General features: G+C 38.8%; 1 protein-coding gene, 1 long non-coding RNA gene and 1 pseudogene across 4 annotated transcripts in view; 2 read left to right on the forward strand and 1 right to left on the reverse strand.

Annotated features, from left to right (window-relative positions):
• Window positions 1-1437, reverse strand: part of GBE1 (1,4-alpha-glucan branching enzyme 1) — a 289236-nt gene extending 287799 nt beyond the window's left edge. For all 3 annotated transcript variants that reach the window (XR_006718266.1, XM_045501673.1, XM_045501672.1), the window contains exon 1: window positions 1121-1437. Coding sequence is in view for 2 of the 3 variants with exons in the window: in XM_045501673.1 (XP_045357629.1) it covers window positions 1121-1254 (134 nt within the window). In the remaining variant the exon portion in view is untranslated. The remainder of the gene's footprint in view (window positions 1-1120) is intronic.
• Window positions 1438-4532: 3095 nt separating this feature from the next.
• LOC123610725 overlaps window positions 4533-24176 on the forward strand; it is a 61723-nt gene continuing 42079 nt past the window's right edge. The window contains exon 1 of the long non-coding RNA XR_006718267.1: window positions 4533-4660. This is a non-coding gene — a long non-coding RNA (uncharacterized LOC123610725). The remainder of the gene's footprint in view (window positions 4661-24176) is intronic.
• On the forward strand, window positions 17415-18834 carry LOC123610724 (annotated as a pseudogene).

Consider the following 24176-nt stretch of genomic DNA (forward strand, 5'->3'; position numbering starts at 1 on the left):
TGTTTGTTTTCCAAATTCCAAATCAAACCTGTTTCATTACCCCTGATTCATTACCCCCAACACTGCTTCTTGGCCATAACTAAATGGCTGTTTTCTATTACTTGAAAATTTGACCATGCGTATTCTGTTGCCGTGGTAGTTTTTGCCCTGGAGTCTCTCGGCTAAAAGGGCTGAAACCATAAATCACAATGTGCTTATCTCACAAATGAAACTACTATAACTAGTAAGACAACTATTTCAATCTTACAAACTATACCTTCGAAGTTGAGCTGCCTACTAGAATTATCATCCCGGCAACTCAATTGTGCTAAACCAATGTACTGTAGGATGTTAGGAGACAAACTGAAGCTAAAGCCCCTAAACGGGCCTCCAGAAGTTTGGCTCTCCTGGCCTTTGTCCCTCTTCGGGGTGGCACTGCCAAACACGGGCAAACTTTGCTGACAAATGTCGCTGTAAGTTTCCTCTTCAGTGTGGGCCCACGGAGGGTAAATAAAGTGGCCAAGGTAACGTTTCATCTTCTCTGAAAGGAAATATTAACAAGGAGCAAGAGCTGCCTGAGAGAATCGTGGATATAAAACCACAATATTTGCAATGAAATAAACGAAATTGTTAAACGCACGGTTACACACGCCGAGTGTTATGCACACGCTAATTCACAGCACAACTCTGTTGAATTGAAAGGTCACAAAACCTGCAGTGGCTTTGCCTCCCTCAGTATCCGCACCTGAGGAAATCACTGCTGGGAGCCAAAGCACGTACTCAATGGCGCACACCCGCTGATTCGAAAGGAAAGGAGAGGGAATGAGGCAAGTTTATTCCGCGCTTCTACGTCTAGTCCGGGGACCAGAGTTGTCATCAACCCACCACTCCGGAAGACACAGGACCCAGCGAAGTCACCCCGACGCCCACCATACAAAGTGGCCACTCTCCAAGGTCGGGGGCGGGCCAGCGCAGGGCGGGGCGGGGCTGAGAGGCGGGCCCGGAAGGGGGTGGGACCTGCACGCACCCAGCCGAGGGGCGGTTCGACCCCGGAGCCCGCGCTGGGAAGGCAGCCAGTCCCACTCTGAGGAGAGAGGGGGGGATGGGGAGGAGGAGAGCCCTGAGCGGTATCAGGCGGTACCTGCGCTGGAAGTCCAGGGCGAAGGGCTTCAGGTACGGGTCGAGCTCCAGAAGTCGGGCTAGTTCCGGCACATCCGCCAGGGCTGCAGCCAGCGCCGCCTCGGAGCACTCGCCCCGAGCCACCGGAGCCGCCATCTTCTGCTGCAGCCCGAGTAGCCGAGCCCGAGTGGGTCGATTGGAACCTGAGCGGGAACTGGAGCTCTAGTTGGGAGGAAGGCGGCGAAGGCGGAGTCGGAGGAAGCTGAGGCGAGCTTCGGAGTCCCGGGGCCCTTTATAGCCGGAGAGAACGGCCGCCTGCCTGCCCTCCCTCCCCCCCCTCCCCCCCGCCCGGCGGGGCGGAGCGGGACCCGTGGTGATTCCCGGACTCTCGTCCGGAGCCGGGGGCGGGGGGGCGGCGGTGAGGTGCCGAGGGACCTCCGCCCGCTCCCGCGGCTAGCACCTGAAGGCCGCAGAGACCTGCCCTTTCCTCCCCAGCCTTTTTCCCCCCCGAGGGACAGGCCATCCTGGCAGGCGGGTCCCGAGCCGAGGTAGCTCTGCCTTGCCCTCCCTAACCTCACCCGTATTTGGCTCCAGAGTTAGTCCTCAGCTTTTATTCCTTTAAGCAACTCCCACTGGCGGCATCCTTTTCAAATATGATGCGTGCTTTTCTTGACGGCGACCTTCTCAAAGTTCTGAGAATTTCTTGTTAGGGCAGTATTGCAGACAGATTAAAAAAAAAAAAAAATCACAGTAAGGAAAGGGAACAGTCAGTTTGGACATAGTAATACCTGGGAGGATGTTCACACCACTGCCTAACCAGAACGCCTGTAGATTTTTCCAGTCTCATGAATTAACCAAAAAAGTCCCGATCCTGGAATCATCCCACGAATACTGTGATGTGCTGGGACTATTCTCTGGGTTGCCAATGGCTGAGAATTGAAACCATGTCAAGAACTTTGCCCATTTCCCATACCTCAAAAACAAACAGAAAAGAAAGGAGAAAGGAAAAATAAAGACCTTTTTGTCTGTGCTCATAATTGCAACAAACGTTTCTCAACGATTGAACTATCCTTGATGAGACAAATAGTATTATAGAGAAAAACGTTAAATTGGACTTCAGCTGTACCCCTTATTGGTGAAGTGCTTGTGCAAGAAATCTCTTTTCCTCTTGGCTTAAGAATGGGGAACCCTATGTAAACTTCCCCAGTGGGAACTTCTGTTTCTCCATACCCGTTAACTGGCTTGTCAACGATTCTGTTTTGAGAACACAATTTTATGTACATCCAGAGAATTGGACCCACCAACCCAGGAGTTTTCAAACTGCTTTGAACCTAGGAACTGGAGAGACCGGAGGATCTCTTTCCCAGTTAAGATTTGGGTGTGGAGAATCCTAGGGACTATGGAGAAGGAAGAGTGTGGATCATCACTGGCCTTGAATTTTAAAACATTCAAAACATTTTTTTGTGCAGGCATTAATAACAGACTTGATGAGAGATATCTAGCAACCGAGGACCTCAGAGTGAAAGAGTGAGGAATCTGACAACCTTCAGAAAGGCATGTCTTAATTTTCCATGAAGATGGCAACATGCAAATGTTAGTAAAATAGAAAACGCTGTAAAACGACACTATAAACTCAGAAGCAGGACACCCAATAGATGCACAAATCTGTATCTCCAATCCTAACCTTTTCTCAGAAATCCAGGTTCATATCACTATCTGCCTACTGAAATTTCCATTTAGCTGGCCAGAAGACCTAAGCCAACTATCTCCAGAATATACCCTAACGCAGTCTTCTCATCCTTTGTTCGGTCACTCTTAACAGGAGCAGCCTCTCCTTTGGACTAACACATCTAGCCCATTTCTTCCATCTAACCCACATCTCTTCCATTTTTTGTCCCTTCTAATCCATTCACTAGTGTTAGTCAAGCTTTAAATGTGCATATGAATCGCCTGTGGATGTTGTTAACAGCACTTAGTCTCATTCAGTTCTGGGTGGTGCCTCAGATTCTGCAATTGTTTCAAGCACAGAGGTGATGCTGCTGTTCCCGACTGGGGGTGAGGTTTGAGTTGTAAGGCTCTACACAAGAATAAATCAAACAACTTAAATGACATGCTGATTCACTCCGAGTAAACATAAACTTCTTACCATTCCCTAACTAGGCTTCTTAATCTGGTCCCTATCTTTCCACCACTTTTCTCATCACCTTTTCTCATCTTTTCTGGCTTTACTATTCTGTAGAAATAGACTTTCCTGGGACTCACTCAGCACTTTGTAGCCTCTGAGACTTTTTATTTGTCCTTCTCTCTGTTGGGAATTCTCTTCATGACTCAGCCAAACATAACTGATTTCTTCCCAGCATTCCTTGAGATCTCAGCATAAATGTCCACTCATCTTAAGCCTCTGCTTCCACTAAAACTTCAGTGTCTGTTAGAGCATGTTCTCTCCTACACAACAATTAACAAAACTTAGGTGTTTCTTTTTCTCTTTTATGTATTGGTCTCCCCCTTTAGAATATAAACTCCAAGAGAGCAGATACCTATTCTCTCTTACTCACTATTGAACAAGTATTTAATGAAGTCCCATGTGTCAACCCGTTCAGTTTCCTGGGTGCTGGGATTAAATTGTAAACAAGACGAGTTCCAGTTGTCATAAAGCTCACACGAGGTGGAGTGTTGTGTGCTTGTCAATTAACATATAAGAAATACTTCTCAAAGCACAAAATGCCCAATAATAAATGCACTGTAGAGAATTAAAGTTAAGCAATAATGTCTGCTTTAGTTCTCATGGTTAAGGAGGGCCATTCAGAACTGACATTGAAGCTGAAGTGTGTAATGACGGGGAAGAAGCCATGAGACAAAGAACATTGCCAGTAAAGAGTTTGTGCAATGGGGAATGACTTTAGTCACAGAAAGAGACAATTCTAGTGTACCTGTTACATAGTGAGAAGAATACCAAGAAGTAAGGTGTGAGAGCTAGACAGCTGTTTGATCATATAGGGCCTCTAATTTAAGTATGATAGGATGCTGTTGAAGGGTTTTGAGCAGAAAACTGATTTAATTTGATTTACATTAAAAAAAATATTTTCTCTATGGAAAATGGATTACAGGGATAACAAGAATGGAAGCAGAGCGACTATTAGGATGCCACTGCAGTGCCTAATTAGATATATATTCCTTTAAATTTATCCATTAAAATGTTCTAAAACTGGATGAGGCAAAGGTTACGTAATTCTGTAAGTTTACCCAAAAATCATTAAAGTATACACTTAAAACAGGTGAATTTTATGGTGTAAACTACACTCCATAAAGCTAGTTTAAAACTTTCTTTTACATAAGACTGTAAGAATCTCCTTACAGTGTATATAATAGCTAGCAAGTTTTGGTATCCCAGTCTCCAAACTAATATGCACTTATTTCTGGATTAAATTCTGCAGAGGCAGTAGCCAGCTAAACTGCCCCTCTCCCACCTTGTGAAGCCTTTCAGAGGACCCTGGAGGAACAGATTGTCATTTTGTCTTCAGACTCGTTCACCATCTAATCTCTCTATTTAGACTGCCAAATGGTGAGTGTTCAATGTGATGCTGGTTGTCACTGCCTGAAAATCAGAGTTAAACAAACAACTTTTATTCAAGGGCAGTACGTAATAGTTTTTAGATGATAATGATTTTTCAATTACTTTTGTGGTTTTGTCCTCATAAGTTGGGTGAGAATCAGTGACCTAAAAGTGAAAGGCTCTAACTTTTGTGACACATCCCCTAAGTATCTGGTCCCCTCCATTAGAACTTAAACAGGGGCACCTGGGTGGCTCAATCAGTTGAATGTCTGACTTTCAGCTCAGGTCATGATCCCATGCTTCATGAGTTTGAGCCCTGGGTCAAAGCCCTGGGTTGGGCTCTATGCTGTCATCACAGAGCCTGGAGCCTGCTTCAGGTTCTGTGTCTCCCTCTCTCTCTCTACCCCTCCCCTGCCCGTGCTCTGCCTCTCTGTCTCTTAAAAGTAATGTATACATAGATATGTACATATATACATACATAATATATATGTATATATTAAAAAAAAAAAAAAGAACCTAAACAATTTTCAGACTTACCAAGCAAAATGGTCTCAGACTTACCCAAGCAAAATGGCAGTTTTTATTTCACTCAAGTTACAGGCTTCTTTTAGGCCTTTATATTATATCTCTAGTGATTATTTTATATATTTGGAATTTTCAGTACTTCTCAATTGTTCCTTATTTGAAAATTTTGCAAACTTTTTAGGCATAAAATCTTGTAAGAAAGGATCAGATACCTGAGTTCATCATACTGGACTTATTCTGAAAGAAGACTATAGTGGTTCTTTACAATAATAGCTAATAATAATAACACACTGCTTTCCACAGTCTAGACACTTTTAACCATTATATGGTGGTGGTGGTGGTGTGTGTAAAACCCTTAGTTAACCCTATGATGAAGGTACTTAAAGATGAAGAAAACTGTTTAAGGTAATGCAGCTAGTAAGACTCAGGATTTGAATCCAAATACAGCTTTTACAGTCTGTAGTCAAACAGGATCTGAATCCACATATACCTTTTGCAGTCTATAATTTTAAGAATTATTTTATCCTGCCTCTCAGAAAGATGAATATGAAGACAAATATGTAGAAGAGTTTTTTTTTTAAAGACTTTAAGACCAAAATTAGACAAAATTTAAAACACTGTGCATCTTGCCACTTTACCTGAATGAAACCCAGGTCTCTGGAAAACCTAACTAGTCCACAATAAAACAAAGAGCTAGGAAATAGGTAAAAAATAAAAAGTCTTTTTACATATAAAATTTAAATCACAAAAGCCCATGGATTACACCCTCATGCAGCTATCATTACTTATTATGGTGCCTTGAATCGTGGCTCCCCAAAATATACGTCCAGGTCCTAATCACCAGAACCTGTGAAAGTTAACTTATTTGGGAGAAGGGTCTCTGCAGACATAATTAAGCTAAGGATCTTGAGATGAGGAGATCATCCTGGATTATCTACATTATCTGGTTCTTAAATCCAATGACAGTGTCCTTGGAAGAGATCTGCAGAGCAGACACAAGCAGAAGAGGTAAGTGGCCATGAGGGCAGAGATTGGAGTGACACAGACACAAGTCAAAGGTCAGTAGGCTTCAGAAGCTGAAAGAGGCAAAAAATAGATTCTCCCCTAGAGCCTCCAGAGGAAATGTGGCCTTGCTGACAACTTGATTTCAGACTACCCATCTCCAAAACTATTAGAGAATATATTTTTGTTATTTAAATCACATGAGAGAAGAACTGCTTTAGGATATTAATTGGCTTATTTATATACCACCTATTCAACAAAGGAATTCAAGGTGGCTAATAAAAATACTTGCAATAAGTAAAACAATACTTGGAAAAAGCAAAAACAAAAAGAATAGAGAAAATCTATGACATTTGAGTTCAGACCTTAGTTCCCAAGTGCCTAGTAGCAAAACCAAAACAGGAAAGATATCAAGTGTTTATAATTCTATAACCTTTGGAGCACCTGGGTGGCTCAGTCAGTTAAGTGTCCATCTTCGGCTCAGGTCATGATCTTGCAGTTCCTGACTTGGAGCCCTGCATCAGGCTCTGTGCTGACAGCTCAGAGCCTGGAGCCTGCTTCAGATTCTGTGTCTCCTTCTCTCTTTGCCCCTCCCCTTCTCTCTCTCTCTCTCTAAAATAAATAAACAATAAATTAAAAAAAAAAAAAACAATTCTATAAGCTCAAAATTGTGCCTTCTAGTTAGAAATACCTCCATAAGTGATAGGAATTGAGAAACATTTTGAACCATATACTTGGAAACCAATTTTAGATAAATACGAAGGCCTTCCCAGATTTTTTGTGGACAACAGTATGATAAGACAAGGACACAGACTTAAGAGCCAAGCTGCCTGAGTTTGGATCTCAACTCTCCTGCTCACTAATATGTGATCATGGGAAGTCAATCTCTGTGTTTCAGTTTCCATTTCTACAGGGTGGGAATGATAATAGTATTTGGTTTTACATTGAAAGGATTAAATGACTTAATACATATAAGATATTTAAAACTGGACATAGCATATAATAATCACTTAATAAATGGTAACATATTTCTGCACAAGCAATACTATAGCAAAGAAGAGTAATGTTTTTCATATACAATGCTCTCCAATAACCTAGATTAGTACAAAAGTAAGAAAGCATTAAGATCTTGAGGATAGTTCACACATACAGGGGGAATAAATATTACATCACTGAAACCTGACTTGGAATGTGATGGACACTAACACTGAGTCACACTTTTCAAAACGAAGCCTCTGATCAGAGACCAATATGTTCCATACATCAATGCTGGTAAACAAGTGTCTGTGACCTATCCACAAACAAAAAATACAGAAATCGGGAAAACATGTTTAGAAAGTTCAATGTCAGTTTGAAAAATATAATCATAAGAAATTGGGCTTTATATTTGGTATTTAAATTTTTTTTATTTCTTTAGAAAAATATTCTAGTTGTATTGTATGAAGCTTTCAATCCATGACTGATTACAGGGGAAAAAAAAGAAAAAAACTTTCCTTTGATTAGCCTTGTGCTATATACAACCAGAACCATTCTCAGAAAATCCTTTATCTGTGCAAATGCCCCAATGGGTACATACTAGACACTCCCAAATTCTCAGTAAACAAAACAAAACAAAAACAGAATAGGAATTGGAACTGACTTGGAACATTTTAATGAAATTATACTTATTTTACATATTCAAAGTCAAAGCTAAATTATTCAAGTAGAGCCAATCTATTGAAACTGCATTGTAAAATAACCATGCCGAATTATTTAGAGACAAAAGACAAACTGTGAAGTATGAGAAAATTGACTAAAATAGGACCCTGTTATTTTTTTTTTTTAGGTAGAAATGTCTTCAAAGTTGCATAGGTTGAGCCAACTGACAATAAAGAAATAGGCAATGGATGATTCAAAAAACTATAAAAATGTCCATTTACTATACAAAATAATCTGGGTGCTTTACTACAAACCCAACCATGCTGTATTCTTCAGGACATGAAATTCTAACACTCATATGTTAATTTTTCACACTTTGGACTTTGAATACAGCCAAATTCTGGTCTCAGCTCTATCATTTATGAGCCATATGACCTTGGGCAAGTCACTTTTAGAAACTGTTTCATTTTCTATAATATAGATATAATAAAACTTGTCATTGGGAAGATATGACATTAAAACGATATCAAGACCATGACAAGAAGGATAGCAGACCAGGGTAACTCAGTTAATTCAGACGGGAGGAGGCAGAGTTGTGCTATTGTGGCTGTGTCTAATGAAAGTCAGGGCAGGTAATCTTACCCAACTCTGCCTTCACTCCAGTAGGATTTAGTGCAATGCTGTAATTGCCCCCACTTAAAAGACAAAGAGCTCTGGTAATTTTGAGGTGAGTGAGTTATAATTATAATGGATTGTAATGCTTTAGAATACTGCTTCTGTTAAAATTGATGACAATCATCTTAAAAATGAACTTTTGCAGTATTACATTTCTAAATCCCATATTACCTATACTGTGTTTTTACTCAAGAGAATTACCTTTAAAACTACACTATTGGAGAATAAAGGAAGCTAACCTAAATAAAATTCAGAAAATAGTGTTTTGACTAGATTCTTGAAGGCTAAAAACAAAAAGAATTGTACATAAACACTATATTCTAGTTGATAAATTTATTTTTCACAGCAGTATGGATTAAGTATTCTAAAGCTACTCTGCATGTATACTGCAATTGGTTGAGCAAATAAGTAAATAAATTATAGATAATGGGAGCTGGATCTCATTCTGTCAGAGATAGAAGCTACAAATAAGCAATGGGGGAAGGGGTTGTGGTTCTGAAGTTAAAGTCAGAGATAGTGAAATGAACTCACCTACCCCCTCAAACACACACACACACACACACACACACACACACACAGAGATATTTTTAACATGTATACACATGGATTTGTATTACACATATATTTCTTAGCTCTGTCTGCTGAGAGGACATGAAAGCAATAACATCACAGTAACAACAAGCATACCCAGCACCGAGATCTTAGATTCTGAAAACCATTCTCCAACAGAAAGAACCAGGGGTCCTTGGATAAATGGCTGATTCTAGAGCTGGATAGAAAAAATCCAAGATAAACCTAGAGAATTTAATAGGACCAGAAGGAGAGTGTTAAAAAGGAGAAGAAAAAGAAGAAAGATGAGGTGGTGGAGGAGGAGGAGGAGGAGACTATGGGATCATGTCAAAAGGGCCCAAGGAGCAGGGTGCCTGGATGGCTTAGTCAATTAAGCATCCAATTCTTGATTTTGGCTTGGGTCAAGATCTCACAGTCATGATCTCATGGTTCACGAAATTGAACCCTGCATCAAGCTCTGCACTGAGCATGGAGCCGCTTAAGATTCTTTCCCTCCCTCTCCCTCTGCCCCACTCCTGCTTGTGCTCTCTCTTTCTCTTTCTCTCTCTCTCTCTCTCTCAAAAAAATATAAATTTAAAAAATAATTTTAAACAATAAAAGGACACAGAAACCAATTTGAGAAAAATTCTCAAATAGTCAAAGCAGGATCCATTGAGCAGCAAAATAAATATTTAGTATTAGACTGTTAGTAGCATAAGCATACCTCATTTTATTGTACTTCACTTTATTACACTTCACAGATACTGCATTCTTTGCAGATTGAAAGTCTGTGGCAATCCTGCATCAAGCTAGTTATTGGCAACATTTTTCTAACAGCATTTGCTCACTTTGTGGCTCTGTGTCACATTTTGGTAATTCTCACAATATTTCAAACTTTTTTTATGATTAATATATTTGTTATGGTGATCTTTGATCAATGGTCTTTGATGTTACTATTATAATTGTTTTGGGGTGCCATGAACCACACCCATATAAAATGGTGAACTTAACAGATAAATGTGTGTGTTCTGTTTTCTCCACTGACTGGCCATTCCTTATCTGTCTGTCTCTCTTCAGGCCTCTTTATTTCTTGAGACACAACAATATTGAAATTAGGCCAATTAATAGTTCTACAAATGGCCTCTAAGTGTTCAATTGAAAGGAAGAGTCACATGTCTCACTTTAAATCAAAAGCTTGAAATGATTAAGCATAGTAGGGAAGGTGTGTCAAAAGCTGAGCTAAGCCAAAAGTTAGGTATCTTGTGCCAAATAGCCAATTTGTGAATGCAAAGAAAAGGTTCTTGGAGGAAATGTAAAGTGATACCCCAGTGAACACACAAATGATAAGAAAGTGTAACAAATAGCCTATTGCTTATATGGTGACTGTTTTAGTGGTCTGGATAGATCAAACCAGTCACAGTGTTCCCATAAGCCAAATCCTAATCTAGAGCAAGGTCCTAACTTTCTTTAACATTATAAGAGCTGAGAGGTAAGAAAGCTGCAGAAGGAAAGTTTGAAGCTACCAGAGGCAGGTTCCTGAAGTTTAAGAAAAGGATCTGTTTCCTTAACATCAAAGTACAAGGTGAAGCAGTGAGTGCTAACATAGAAACTGCAACAAATCATCCAGAAGATCCAGGTACAATAATTAATGAAGGTGGCTACAGTAAACAATAGATTTTCAATGTATTGAAAAAGATGCTTCTGGTGGAAAAAGATGCCATCTAGGTCTTTCATAGCTAGAGAGAAGTCAATGCCTGGCTTCATATCTTCAAAGGAGAGGCTGACTTCCTTGTTAGGGAGCTAAATGTAGCTGGTGACTTGAAGTTGAAGCCAATGCTCATTTATCATTCTGAAAATCATAGGTTTCTTAAGAATTATGCTAAGTCTATTGTGATTATGATGTATAAAAGGAAAAACAAAGCTTGGATGACAGCACATCTCTTTATGACATGATTTATTAAATATTTTAAGCCTACTATTGAGACCTATTGCTCAGAAAAAAGAAAAAAAAAGAAAAAAAAAGAAAACTATTCCTCTCAAAATATTACTCCTTATCAACAATGCGTCTGGTCATCTAAGAGCTCTGATGGAGATGTACAAGGAGATTAATGTTGATTTCATGCCTGCCAATATAAGATCTATTCATGCTTCCAACCCATGGATCAAGGAGTAATTTTGACTTTCAAATCTTACTATTTAAGAGGTGCATTTTTATAAGGCTATCACTGACATAGATAATGATTCTTCTCATGGATCTGGGAAAAATCAATTGGAAACTTTAGGGAAAGGATTCACCATTCTAAATGCCATTAAGAGCATTTGTGACTCAATGGAAAAGGTCAAAATGTCAGCATTAAAAGAAATTGATGCCAATCTTCATGGATGACTTTGAAGGTTCAAGTCTTCAGTGGGAAGAGGTAATCACAGATGTGGTGGAAATGACAAGAGAATTAGAATTAGAAGTGGAGCCTGAAAATGTGATTGAGTTGCTGCAATCTTATGATAAAACTTGAACAGATGAGGAATTGCTTCTCATAAATGAACAAAGAAAGTGGTTTCTTCAAATGTAATCTACTCCTGGTAAGATAATTTGAAGATTATTGAAATGACAACAAAGGATTTAGAATATTAAATAATCTTAGTTGATATAGCAATAACAGGGTTTGAAGGTTAACTCCAATTTTACAATAAATTATATCGTGGGGAAAATGCTATCAAACAACATCAATGCCACAGAGAAATTGTTCATGAAAAAAAGAGTCAATGCTGCAAAATTTGTCTTATTTTAGGAAACTGCCACAGCCACCCCAACCTTAAGTAACCACCACCCTGATCAGTCAGTAACCATCAATATCAAAGCAAGACCCACCAACAGTAAAAAGGCTACAACTTACTGAAAATTCACATGATGGTTAACATTTTTTAGCAATAAAGTATTTTTGAATTGTCACAGACTTTTTTTTAGCTATAATTCTATTGCACACCTAATAGACTACAGCATAGTGTAAACATAACTTTCATATGCATTGGGAAACCAAAAAATTCAGTGGACTCACTTTATTGTGATACTGCTTTATTGCAGGAACTAAACCTGCAATATCTCTGAGCTATGCCTGTAATAGTATTTATAACTCAAAGACCAAAGTAAATATTCACAAGTACATCCTAATATACATAATTTATTGACAAAATAATGAGGGAGAAAGGAAAGTGCTTCCTTCAGAAAAATTCTAAATAATTTATTCTCCCTCCAAGAGGTGGAGCTTAATTTTCTTCCACTGGAATGTGTGCTAGACTTTGTTACTTGCTTCAAAATAATGGGCTATGAAAAGAGAAAAACAGGAACTTTACAGTGGAGAAACCTGTCAGATTCCACCTTAAGTGAAAAAAATTGACACCACTGGTGATAAGACATGTTATGATATAACCCTTGATAGGGTTTGATAAGAAGCACATTTCACTTCTGATATTCTTCCAAAAAATTTTTAGAACTTCTGATAAGTAAATATCAGATAAAACTGAATCAACAATGGTCTACAAAGCACCTGATCAATATTCTTAAAAATTATGAAGGATGTAGGGCACCTGGGTGGATCAGTTGGTTAAATGCCAGACTTCAGCTCAGGTCATGATCTCACAGTTTGTGAGTTCAAGCCTCATGTTGGTCTCTGTGCCGACAGCGAGGAACCTGGAGCCTGCTTCAGATTCTGTGTCTCCCTCTCTGTCTCTGTCCCTCCCCTTCTTGCTCTCTGTCTGTCTCTCTGTCTCAAAAATAAATAAACATTAAAAAAAATATGAAGGATGTGAAGAGGAAGGAAAGACTGTGATACTGTCACCAGCTGAAGAAGGCTAAGGATACATGATGACTGAAAGTTAAGTGGTATCCTAGCTTTCTTGATTCAAACTATACTACAAAGCTATATTAATAAAAACAGTATTGTACTTGCTCAAAAACAGATACGTAGATCAATGGAACAGAATAAAGAGCCCAGAAATAAACCCATGCTATATGATCAACCAATCTATGAAAAAGGAGACAAGAACATACAAAGGGTAAAATACAGTCTCTTCAATAAAGTATATTGGGAAAATTAGACAGCTACGTGCCAAAGATTGAAACTAGACCACTTTCTTACACCATGTACAAAAATAAACTCATAATGGATTAGTGAAAGACCTTAATGTAAGACCTGAAACTATAAAACTCCTAGGATGAGACATAGGCAATAGACTCTTTGGCATTTGTCCTGTCAATATTGTTTTGGATTTGCCTCCTCAGGCAAGAGGAAGAAAAAAGGAAAACACAAATAAATGGGACTACATCAAACTGAAAAGCTTTACACATTGACAGAAACCATCAACAAAACAAAAAAGACAACCTAATGAATGGGAGAAGATACTTGCAAATGATGTATCTAATAAGGAGTTGTTACTGAAAATATAAAAAGAATTCATACAACTCAATAACAGAAACAGCAGCAGCAGCAACAACAACAATGAGCCTGATTAACAAATAGAGGACCTGCATAGACATTTTTCCAAAAAAGACACACAGATAGCCAACAGGAATGTGAAAAGATGTTCCATATCGATAGTCATCAGAGAAACCCAAATCAAAACCAAAATGAGATACTACCTCACGCATGTCACAGTGGCCGTTATCAAAAAGATAAGAAATAATAGGTATTGGTGAGGATGTGGAGAAAAGGGAACCCTTGTGCACTATTGTGAGAATGTAAATTGGTACAGCTAATATGGAAAACAGTATGGAGATTCCTCAAAAATTTATAGCAATCCAGCAATTCCATTTCTGGGTATCTATCTGAAAAAAAGAAAAGAAAAAGAAAACACTAATTTGAAAAGATATGTATACCCCTATGTTCACTGCAGCATTGTTGACAATAGCCAAGATATGGAAGTAATGTATGCCCATCGATAGATGAATGGCTAAAGACGTCGTGGTATATATATGTGTGATATATATATATATATATATATATATATATATATATATACATACATACATACACACACACACACACACACACACACAATTGAATATTACTCAGCCATAAAAACGAATGAAATCTTGCCATTTATGAAAATGTGGTTGGATTTAGAGGCTATTGTGCTAAGTGAAATAACCTAGAGAAAGACAAATAAAATATAATTTTGCTTATATGCGTAATCTAAAAAACAAAACAAATATACCAGCAAAACAAAACAGAACAGATTCATAGATACAGAAAATAAACTAGTGATTGCCAAAGGAGAGATCAGTGGAGGCATGAACAAAATAGGTGAAGGGATTAAGAAGGACAAACTTCTAATTATAAAATAACTTAGTTATAAAATAAATAAATCACAGGGATATAATGTACAGCAGAGAGAATATAGTCAATAATTTGCAATAACTTTGTGTGGTGTGGCAACAGATAGTAACTAGACCTATAATGATAATCATTTCATAATGTATAAAAATATCATCACTATCTTTTACACCTAAAACTGATGTGATATTGTATGTCAATTTAATTCAATTTAAAAATAAATAAAGATTAATGAAAAAAAAATATAGTTCTGACATATAAAAATTTGAGTTTGACATTAATTAGAAGTTCATACACACATATATATGTACATACATACAGTTAAACTGATATCCCCTGGAATGGATCATGGAATTTAAGAATGTGAAATATTAACAAAATCTACAAGTTAGTTAATAGCATTGTACCAGTGTTAATTTCTTGGTTTTAATACATGTGTTTGTATAAGATGTTAGCACTGAGAAACTTTCATGAAGGTATATGATAACTCTTTATACTGTCTTTACAATTTTTCCATAAATCAGAAATTATTCCAAAATAATTCCCCTTTAATCTATAATATCTACATTTCTAAAATCTTAACATTTGCTAATTTTAGAGAGAAAATACAGGTTTCAAAAACTATTGTCATATTTATTTTTCTGTAATTTTTTTTCTAAAAGAAAAATACTGCAATATTAATTTTCCCCCTTTCATTCAATGATATTTAGTGCTTACACAACCTTAGTTAACATTACATAAAAATATATAATAATGTTTTAATAACATCATAATAAAAATTCCGACTCTAGTGAATTAAGTGTAATGGATTTTTGGAGCCTCTATTAACTCTGAGTTTACAAGACTGCTGCTTAGTTATCTAGTGGCATAGTGTTCTGAGAAATTTAAAGGAACTGCTACAAGTGCCTAATTAATCCTTACAAAGTTGAGATAATCTGATTCATTAAAAGAACAATGTGTGCCTGGTACTGAACTAGAAATTTTTAATTACCATTTTGTACTTTGCTGATAACTTGATCTTCAGTGGAAAAAAGTGACTGTCTCTAGGTGACGTATCAAAAAGTTTAAAGCACAAAACTTCAGGAAATATAAGAAATCTCAGATAAATGACCTAGATTTTCAGAATTTATTTTTCTCATTTTGAAGTCATTTTCCTTACACTGTATGATTCTTAGGACAATTTTAATAGAACCCCTCTTTCTAACACAAAATTTTCGTAACATTGAGTCACTTAAGCATTGAATACCTTGAAGTTGCTTTCTAATTTAATTCTTCCACTATTTGCTTCCATCTGTTTTCTTCTAATGTTAAATGTATCCTATTTTCAAGATTTTCTTTTTTTTTTTTAATTTTTTTTAACGTTTATTTATTTTTGAGACAGAGAGAGACAGAGCATGAATGGGGGAGGGTCAGAGAGAGGGAGACACACAATCTGAAACAGGGTCCAGGCTCTGAGCTGTCAGCACAGAGCCCGACGAGGGGCTCGAACTCACAGACTGAGAGATCCTGACCTGAGCTGAAGTCGGACGCTTAACCGACTGAGCCACCCAGGCGCCCCAAGATTTTCTTTTTTATTAGCAGTTGTAGTAATCCCTTTTAAACTTGAAAAGACTCACAGTGTTCCAAGATATTACAGTGAAACAAAAGTTAGTTACTTGATATTAGATTTAATACTAGGGATTTTTTTAAACAAACATCTGTCTTTATATAAAATGAATAATCTACATGTGAATTTACCTATATCAAAACATCTTTTGAGAACTTTTTCAGAGATAATTAATCTTGTAGATATCTTTGCATTACTTCCCTTCATGAACACCTCCTAAATTAACTTTCATGTGGAAAAGTAACAATTTCTAGGCCAATCATATTAAATTATTTCATGAGAGAGTTTATCATTTCACCTGACTCAATATTCTACTACTTATACTTTTGATCTAAAACCTGTTTGACAGATAAAAGTTGAAACTCTTCCTTAGTGGGATGAGGTTAGAAAATTCTTTAAGATCTAAGAATAGTTCTAATATAAAAGGATTGAAGGGGGGCCTGGGTGGCTCAGTAGGTTAAGCATCTGACTTCAGCTCAGGTCATGATCTCGTGGTCTGTGAGTTTGAGCCCTATGTCAGGCTCTGTGCTGACAGCTCAGAGCCTGGAGCCTGGTTTGGATTCTGTGGCTCCCTCTCTCTCTGCCCCTCCTCCACTCACATTCTTTCCCTCTTTCAAAAATAAATAAACACTAAGAAAATATAAAAAGATTGTAGAGGCCAAATTTGAGGTACACATTTCTATGAAGTTATCACTGCCTATTAAATAACAGATACTTTTGCAGTATCCAGGTCTTTTTTTCTTTCTTTCTTTTTAACTTTTTTTTCCTTACTTTTTAAGTGAACAGTATTTAGAATTGAATTTGGTGCTCATTAAAATTGATACTCCCCCAGAGTAAAGTAGTTTAAATTAAAAAGATATACATATGTATGTGTATAAAGAAACTTTGATTCAATATTTTACCATAAACTGGAATTTCTGCAGAACTATATATAGATTTCTTAATATTCCCATGGCCCATCTCTATTATTAAGTTCAGCTGGGACTTCAGCTTCAAATGAGATGTAGTAATAAGTACTAGATTTATCCTCCTGTGTAAAACAACAACAACAACATCAAAATCAAGGTGCTGGGCATCAAGCAACCGAAGAGAGTGATCCTTGAGAAATAGAAAACATCTGAGGTGACCCCTACAAATGTAGGGGCTTTCTGCCATGAGAGATTTCCAAGTTATGGTTCAGAGAAGAAGAACACAGGAAGAACCTAGCCTGAGGAAATGGAAGTCCAGAGAGAAAAAGCAGCCTAGAGTTTACAGGGCAACACCATAAAGGAGGGACCTGCACAGAAAAATAACCCAGACTCATGCAGCATGATCCTGCTGAATATTCCACAGAGAAGCGATCAGTGATTGTATTTGAGGAGACTGCCAGAGGTAGTAAAAAGCATCCAAAAGGATTAAAGCAAATAGTGCACAACATTGACACAGGCCAGGAAAAGTACCTGTTCCATACAGCCATACCAGAAAAACTCATAATTCATGTAGCATTGGGTAGGGTACTCAGAAGAGTCTTGTCTTAGTAGTGGGGGATAGTTAGCCCTATACTGGGTACTTTTTTGGAGCCACCTAACAAGTCATAAAAGCAAGACCATAAAGGATCTATTTCCAAGTAACCTTACTGCATACAAGAATGAAGCTTAAGGTAGAATCTGAGAAAGCCCTTGCAGAATTTGCTTCCCCTCGCTGGAACCAGGTCACCATGGCAACTGGACTGAAATTGATGAGAGCAATTAGAGTTTTTGAATTTGGTGGACCGGAAGTGCTGAAATTCCAGTCGGATGTGGCAGCATCAACTCCAAAAGACCATCAGGTTCTAATCAAGGTCCATGCACGTGGTGTAAACCCAGTGGAAACATATATTTGTTCTGGTACTCACAGGATAAAACCACTCTTACAACCTATACTCCTGGTTCAGGTGTGGCTGGGGTAATAGAAGCTGTACGAGATCATACATCTACTTTCAAGAAAGGTGATGGAGTTTTCACTACCAGCACCATCTCTGGGGGCTATGCCGAGTATGCTTTTGCAGCAGATCTCACTGTATGCCCACTGCCAGAAAAACTAGACTTTAAACAAGGAGCTGCCATCGGTATCCCATATTTTACTGCTTATTGAGCTCTGCTCCACAGTGCCCATGTGAAAGCTGGAGAAAGTGTTCTGGTTCATGGGGCTAGTGGAGGAGTTGGACTGGCAGTATGCCAGATTGCTAGAGTTTGTGGTTTAAAGGTTCTGGGCACAGCTGGTACTGAGGAAGGACAAAACATCGTTTTGCAAAATGGAGCCCATGAAGTGTTTAACCATAGAGAACGTAATTAATATTAATAAAATTAAGAAATCTGTCAGTGAAAAAGGAATTGATGTGATCATTGAAATGTTAGCCAATGTAAATCTTAATAATGATTTGAATCTTCTGTCACATGGAGGGCGAGTAATAGCTGTTGGCAGCAGAGGTCCTATTGAAATAAACCCACAGGACACCATGACAAAGGAATCTGGTATAATTGGGGTGGCTCTCTACTCATCAACTAAGGAGGAATTTAAGCAATATGCAGCAGCCCTTCAAGCTGGAATGGAAATTGGTTGGCTGAAACCTGTAATAGGCTTTCAGTCAGTATTCATTGGAGAAGGTGGCCCAGGCTCATGAAAATATCATCCATAGCAGTGGAGCTACTGGGAAAATGATTCTTCTCTTAGAATGATTAAGTCATGTATTTCTTGTGTAATTAGAAGTTTCCTGCCCCAGTTTTACTTATACTACTTTTGCTCTAATTAGCATTCATTTGATTTAGTGAGTTTCTTATATTGAAAAACAAGATTTATCTTTAGAGATCCGAGCATTGGAGTACAATTTATTTTATAGTTCACAATATGCTTTATGCCTCACACCAACCTCTAATCAAGGAATCATCATAGTGGGAAGTAGAATGTTATAGCCATTGGGTTATATTTGGCATTGGGTACATTACAGAAATTCCTGGTACTTGATAATTAATTCCATACCTTGGACTAAAGCAAGCTGATTCAAAATAAGACTGCATGATTTCCAAGCCTACTTGTCCTTGTAAAGGATCTTCAGTATATGTTTAGCCCAAAACTATATTGGACTCAAGATTTTCTAGACTAAACAAGACCCCTTTTCCAAACTAATCTCATTGGCAAAGTAAACAATGTCCACACAAATTTGTTTTTTTTAGAAAATAGTTTTCCAATATTTACCCAAATATTAGAACATTCACTATGTTAATTGTTGATTACTAATTATCCATATATTCTGTGAAGATAACAGCCTTATCTTTGTTATAATGTGATAGTAGGTCCATAGTCTCTCCAGACAGATACTTCTTGATGATTTGATTTTCAAAGTAGATTTAGAATTATCTGTGTGATGGGAATCATATATTTTTCTTTAAATTACTAAACAAATTTGACATATTAAGAGTGGGTGGCTTTTGAGCCGAGAAGAGGGAAGATGGCGGCGTAGGAGGACGCTGGGCTCACCGCGCGTCCTGCTGATCACTTAGATTCCACCTACACCTGCCTAAATAACCCAGAAAACCGCCAGAGGATTAGCAGAACGGAGTCGCCGGAGCCAAGCGCAGATGAGAGGCCCACGGAAGAGGGTAGGAAGGGCAGCGAGGCGGTGCGCGCTCCACGGACTGGCGGGAGGGAGCCGGGGCGGAGGGGCGGCTCACCCGCCAAGCAGAGCCCCGGAGGTGGCTTGCAAAAGCGGAGGGGCCTGACGGACTGTGTTCCGACGGCAAGCGCGACTTAGCGTCTGGGAGGTCATAAGTTAACGGCTCTGCTTGGAAAGTGGGAAGGCTGGCGGACAAAGGGAGGGAGAGCTGCTGAGCCCCCGGACGACAGAGCTCAGCTTGGTGGGGAACAAAGGCGCTCGCCAGCGCCATCTCCCCCGCCCATCCCCAAGCCAAAATCCCAGAGAGAACCAGTTCCTGCCAGGGAACTTCCTCGCTCCGCGCAAACACCCAACTCTGTGCTTCTGCGGAGCCAAACCGCCGGCAGCGGATCTGACTCCCTCCCGCTGCCACAGGGCCCCTCCTGAAGTGGATCACCTAAGGAGAAGCGAGCTAAGCCTGCCCCTCCTGCCCCTATGCACCTTGCCTACCCACCCCAGCTAATACGCCAGATCCCCAGCATCACAAGCCTGGCAGTGTGCAAGTAGCCCAGACAGGCCACGCCACCCCAAGTGAATCCCGCCCCTAGGAGAGGGGAAGAGAAGGCACACACCAGTCTGACTGTGGCCCCAGCGGTGGGCCAGGGGCAGACATCAGGTCTGACTGCGACTCCGCCCACCAACTCCAGTTATACACCACAGCACAGGGGAAGTGCCCTGCAGGTCCTCACCACTCCAGGGACTATCCAAAATGACCAAGCGGAAGAATTCTCCTCAGAAGATCCTCCAGGAAATAACAACAGCTAATGAGCTGATCAAAAAGGATTTAAATAATATAACGGAAAGTGAATTTAGAATAATAGTCATAAAATTAATCGCCGGGCTTGAAAACAGTATAGAGGACAGCAGAGAATCTCTTGCTACAGAGATCAAGGGACTAAGGAACAGTCACGAGGAGCTGAAAAACGCTTTAAATGAAATGCAAAACAAAATGGAAACCACCACGGCTCGGATTGAAGAGGCAGAGGAGAGAATAGGTGAACTAGAAGATAAAGTTATGGAAAAAGAGGAAGCTGAGAAAAAGAGAGATAAAAAAATCCAGGAGTATGAGGGGAAAATTAGAAAACTAAGTGATACACTAAAAAGAAATAATATACGCATAATTGGTATCCCAGAGGAGGAAGAGAGAGGGAAAGGTGCTGAAGGGGTACTTGAAGAAATAATAGCTGAGAACTTCCCTGAACTGGGGAAAGAAAAAGGCATTGAAATCCAAGAGGCACAGAGAACTCCCTTCGGACGTAACTTGAATCGATCTTCTGCATGACATATCATAGTGAAACTGGCAAAATATAAGGATAAAGAGAAAATTCTGAAAGCAGCAAGGGGTAAACGTGCCCTCGCATATAAAGGGAGACCTATAAGACTCGTGACTGATCTCTCTTTTGAAACTTGGCAGGCCAGAAAGAATTGGCACGAGATTTTCAGTGTGCTAGACAGAAAAAATATGCAGCCGAGAATCCTTTATCCAGCAAGTCTGTCATTTAGAATAGAAGGAGAGATAAAGGTCTTCCCAAACAAACAAAAACTGAAGGAATTTGTCACCACTAAACCAGCCCTACAAGAGATCCTAAGGGGGACCCTGTGAGACAAAGTACCAGAGACATCACTACAAGCATAAAACATACAGACATCACAATGACTCTAAACCCGTATCTTTCTATAATAACACTGAATGTAAATGGATTAAATGCGCCAACCAAAAGACATAGGGTATCAGAATGGATAAAAAAACAAGACCCATCTATTTGCTGTCTACAAGAGACTCATTTTAGACCTGAGGACACCTTTAGATTGAGAGTGAGGGGATGGAGAACTATTTATCATGCTACTGGAAGCCAAAAGAAAGCTGGAGTAGCCATACTTATATCAGACAAACTAGACTTTAAATTAAAGGCTGTAACAAGAGATGAAGAAGGACATTATATAATAGTTACAGGGTCTATCCATCAGGAAGAGCTAACAATTATAAATGTCTATGCGCCGAATACCGGAGCCCCCAAATATATAAAACAACTACTCATAAACATAAGCAACCTTATTGATAAGAATGTGGTAATTGCAGGGGACTTTAACACCCCACTTACAGAAATGGATAGATCATCTAGACACACGGTCAATAAAGAAACAAGGGCCATGAATGAGACATTGGATCAGATGGACTTGACAGATAGATTTAGAACTCTGCATCCTAAAGCAACAGAATATACTTTCTTCTCGAGTGCACATGGAACATTCTCCAAGATAGATCATATATTGGGTCACAAAACAGCCCTTCATAAGTTTACCAGAATTGAAATTATACCATGCATACTTTCAGACCACAATGCTATGAAGCTTGAAATCAACCACAGAAAAAAGTCTGGAAAACCTCCAAAAGCATGGAGGTTAAAGAACACCCTACTAACGAATGAGTGGGTCAACCAGGCAATTAGAGAAGAAATTAAAAAATATATGGAAACAAACGAAAATGAAAATACAACAATCCAAACGCTTTGGGACACAGCGAAGGCAGTCCTGAGAGGAAAATACATTGCAATCCAGGCCTATCTCAAGAAACAAGAAAAATCCCAAATACAAAATCTAACAGCACACCTAAAGGAAATGGAAGCAGAACAGCAAAGGCAGCCTAAACCCAGCAGAAGAAGAGAAATAATAAAGATCAGAGCAGAAATAAACAATATAGAGTCTAAAAAAACTGTAGAGCAGATCAACGAAACCAAGAGTTGGTTTTTTGAAAAAATAAACAAACTTGACAAACCTCTAGCCAGGCTTCTCAAAAAGAAAAGGGAGATGACCCAAATAGATAAAATCATGAATGAAAATGGAATTATTACAACCAATCCCTCAGAGATACAAACAACTATCAGGGAATACTATGAAAAATTATATGCCAACAAATTGGACAACCTGGAAGAAATGGACAAATTCCTGAACACCCACACTCTTCCAAAACTCAATCAGGAGGAAATAGAAAGCTTGAACAGACCCATAACCAGCGAAGAAATTGAATCGGTTATCAAAAATCTCCCAACAAATAAGAGTCCAGGACCAGATGGCTTCCCAGGGGAGTTCTACCAGATGTTTAAAGCAGAGATAATACCTATCCTTCTCAAGCTATTCCAAGAAATAGAAAGGGAAGGAAAACTTCCAGACTCATTCTATGAAGCCAGTATTACTTTGATTCCTAAACCAGTCAAAGACCCAGTAAAAAAAGAGAACTACCGGCCAATATCCCTGATGAATATGGATGCAAAAATTCTCAATAAGATACTAGCAAATCGAATTCAACGGCATATAAAAAGAATTATCCACCATGATCAAGTGGGATTCATTCCTGGGATGCAGGGCTGGTTCAACATTCGCAAATCAATCAACGTGATACATCACATTAACAAAAAAAAAGAGAAGAACCATATGATCCTGTCAATCGATGCAGAAAAGGCCTTTGACAAAATCCAGCACCCTTTCTTAATAAAAACCCTTGAGAGAGTCGGGATAGAAGGAACATACTTAAAGATCATAAAAGCCATTTATGAAAAGCCCACAGCTAACATCATCCTCAATGGGGAAAAACTGAGAGCTTTTTCCCTGAGATCAGGAACACGACAGGGATGCCCACTCTCACCACTGTTGTTTAACATAGTGCTGGAAGTTCTAGCATCAGCAATCAGACAACAAAAGGAAATCAAAGGCATCAAAATTGGCAAAGATGAAGTCAAGCTTTCGCTTTTTGCAGATGACATGATATTATACATGGAAAATCCGATAGACTCCACCAAAAGTCTGCTAGAATTGATACATGAATTCAGCAAAGTTGCAGGATACAAAATCAACGTACAGAAATCAGTTGCATTCTTATACACTAACAATGAAGCAACAGAAAGACAAATAAAGAAACTGATCCCATTCACAATTGCACCAAGAAGCATAAAATACCTAGGAATAAATCTAACCAAAGATGTAAAGGATCTGTATGCTGAAAACTATAGACAGCTTACGAAGGAAATTGAAGAAGATTTAAAGAAATGGAAAGACATTCCCTGCTCATGGATTGGAAGAATAAATATTGTCAAAATGTCAATACTACCCAAAACTATCTACACATTCAATGCAATCCCAATCAAAATTGCACCAGCATTCTTCTCAAAACTAGAACAAGCAATCCTAAAATTCATATGGAACCACAAAAGGCCCCGAATAGCCAAAGGAATTTTGAAGAAGAAGACCAAAGCAGGAGGCATCACAATCACAGACTTTAGCCTCTACTACAAAGCTGTCATCATCAAGAAAGCATGGTATTGGCACAAAAACAGACACATAGACCAATGGAATAGAATAGAAACCCCAGAAGTAGACCCACAAACGTATGGCCAACTCATCTTTGACAAAGCAGGAAAGAACATCCAATGGAAAAAAGACAGCCTCTTTAACAAATGGTGCTGGGAGAACTGGACAGCAACATGCAGAAGGTTGAAACTAGACCACTTTCTCACACCATTCACAAAAAATAAA

Source organism: Leopardus geoffroyi, chromosome C2 (genome assembly GCF_018350155.1).
Source record: "Leopardus geoffroyi isolate Oge1 chromosome C2, O.geoffroyi_Oge1_pat1.0, whole genome shotgun sequence".
NCBI classification, from domain to species: Eukaryota; Metazoa; Chordata; class Mammalia; order Carnivora; family Felidae; genus Leopardus; species Leopardus geoffroyi.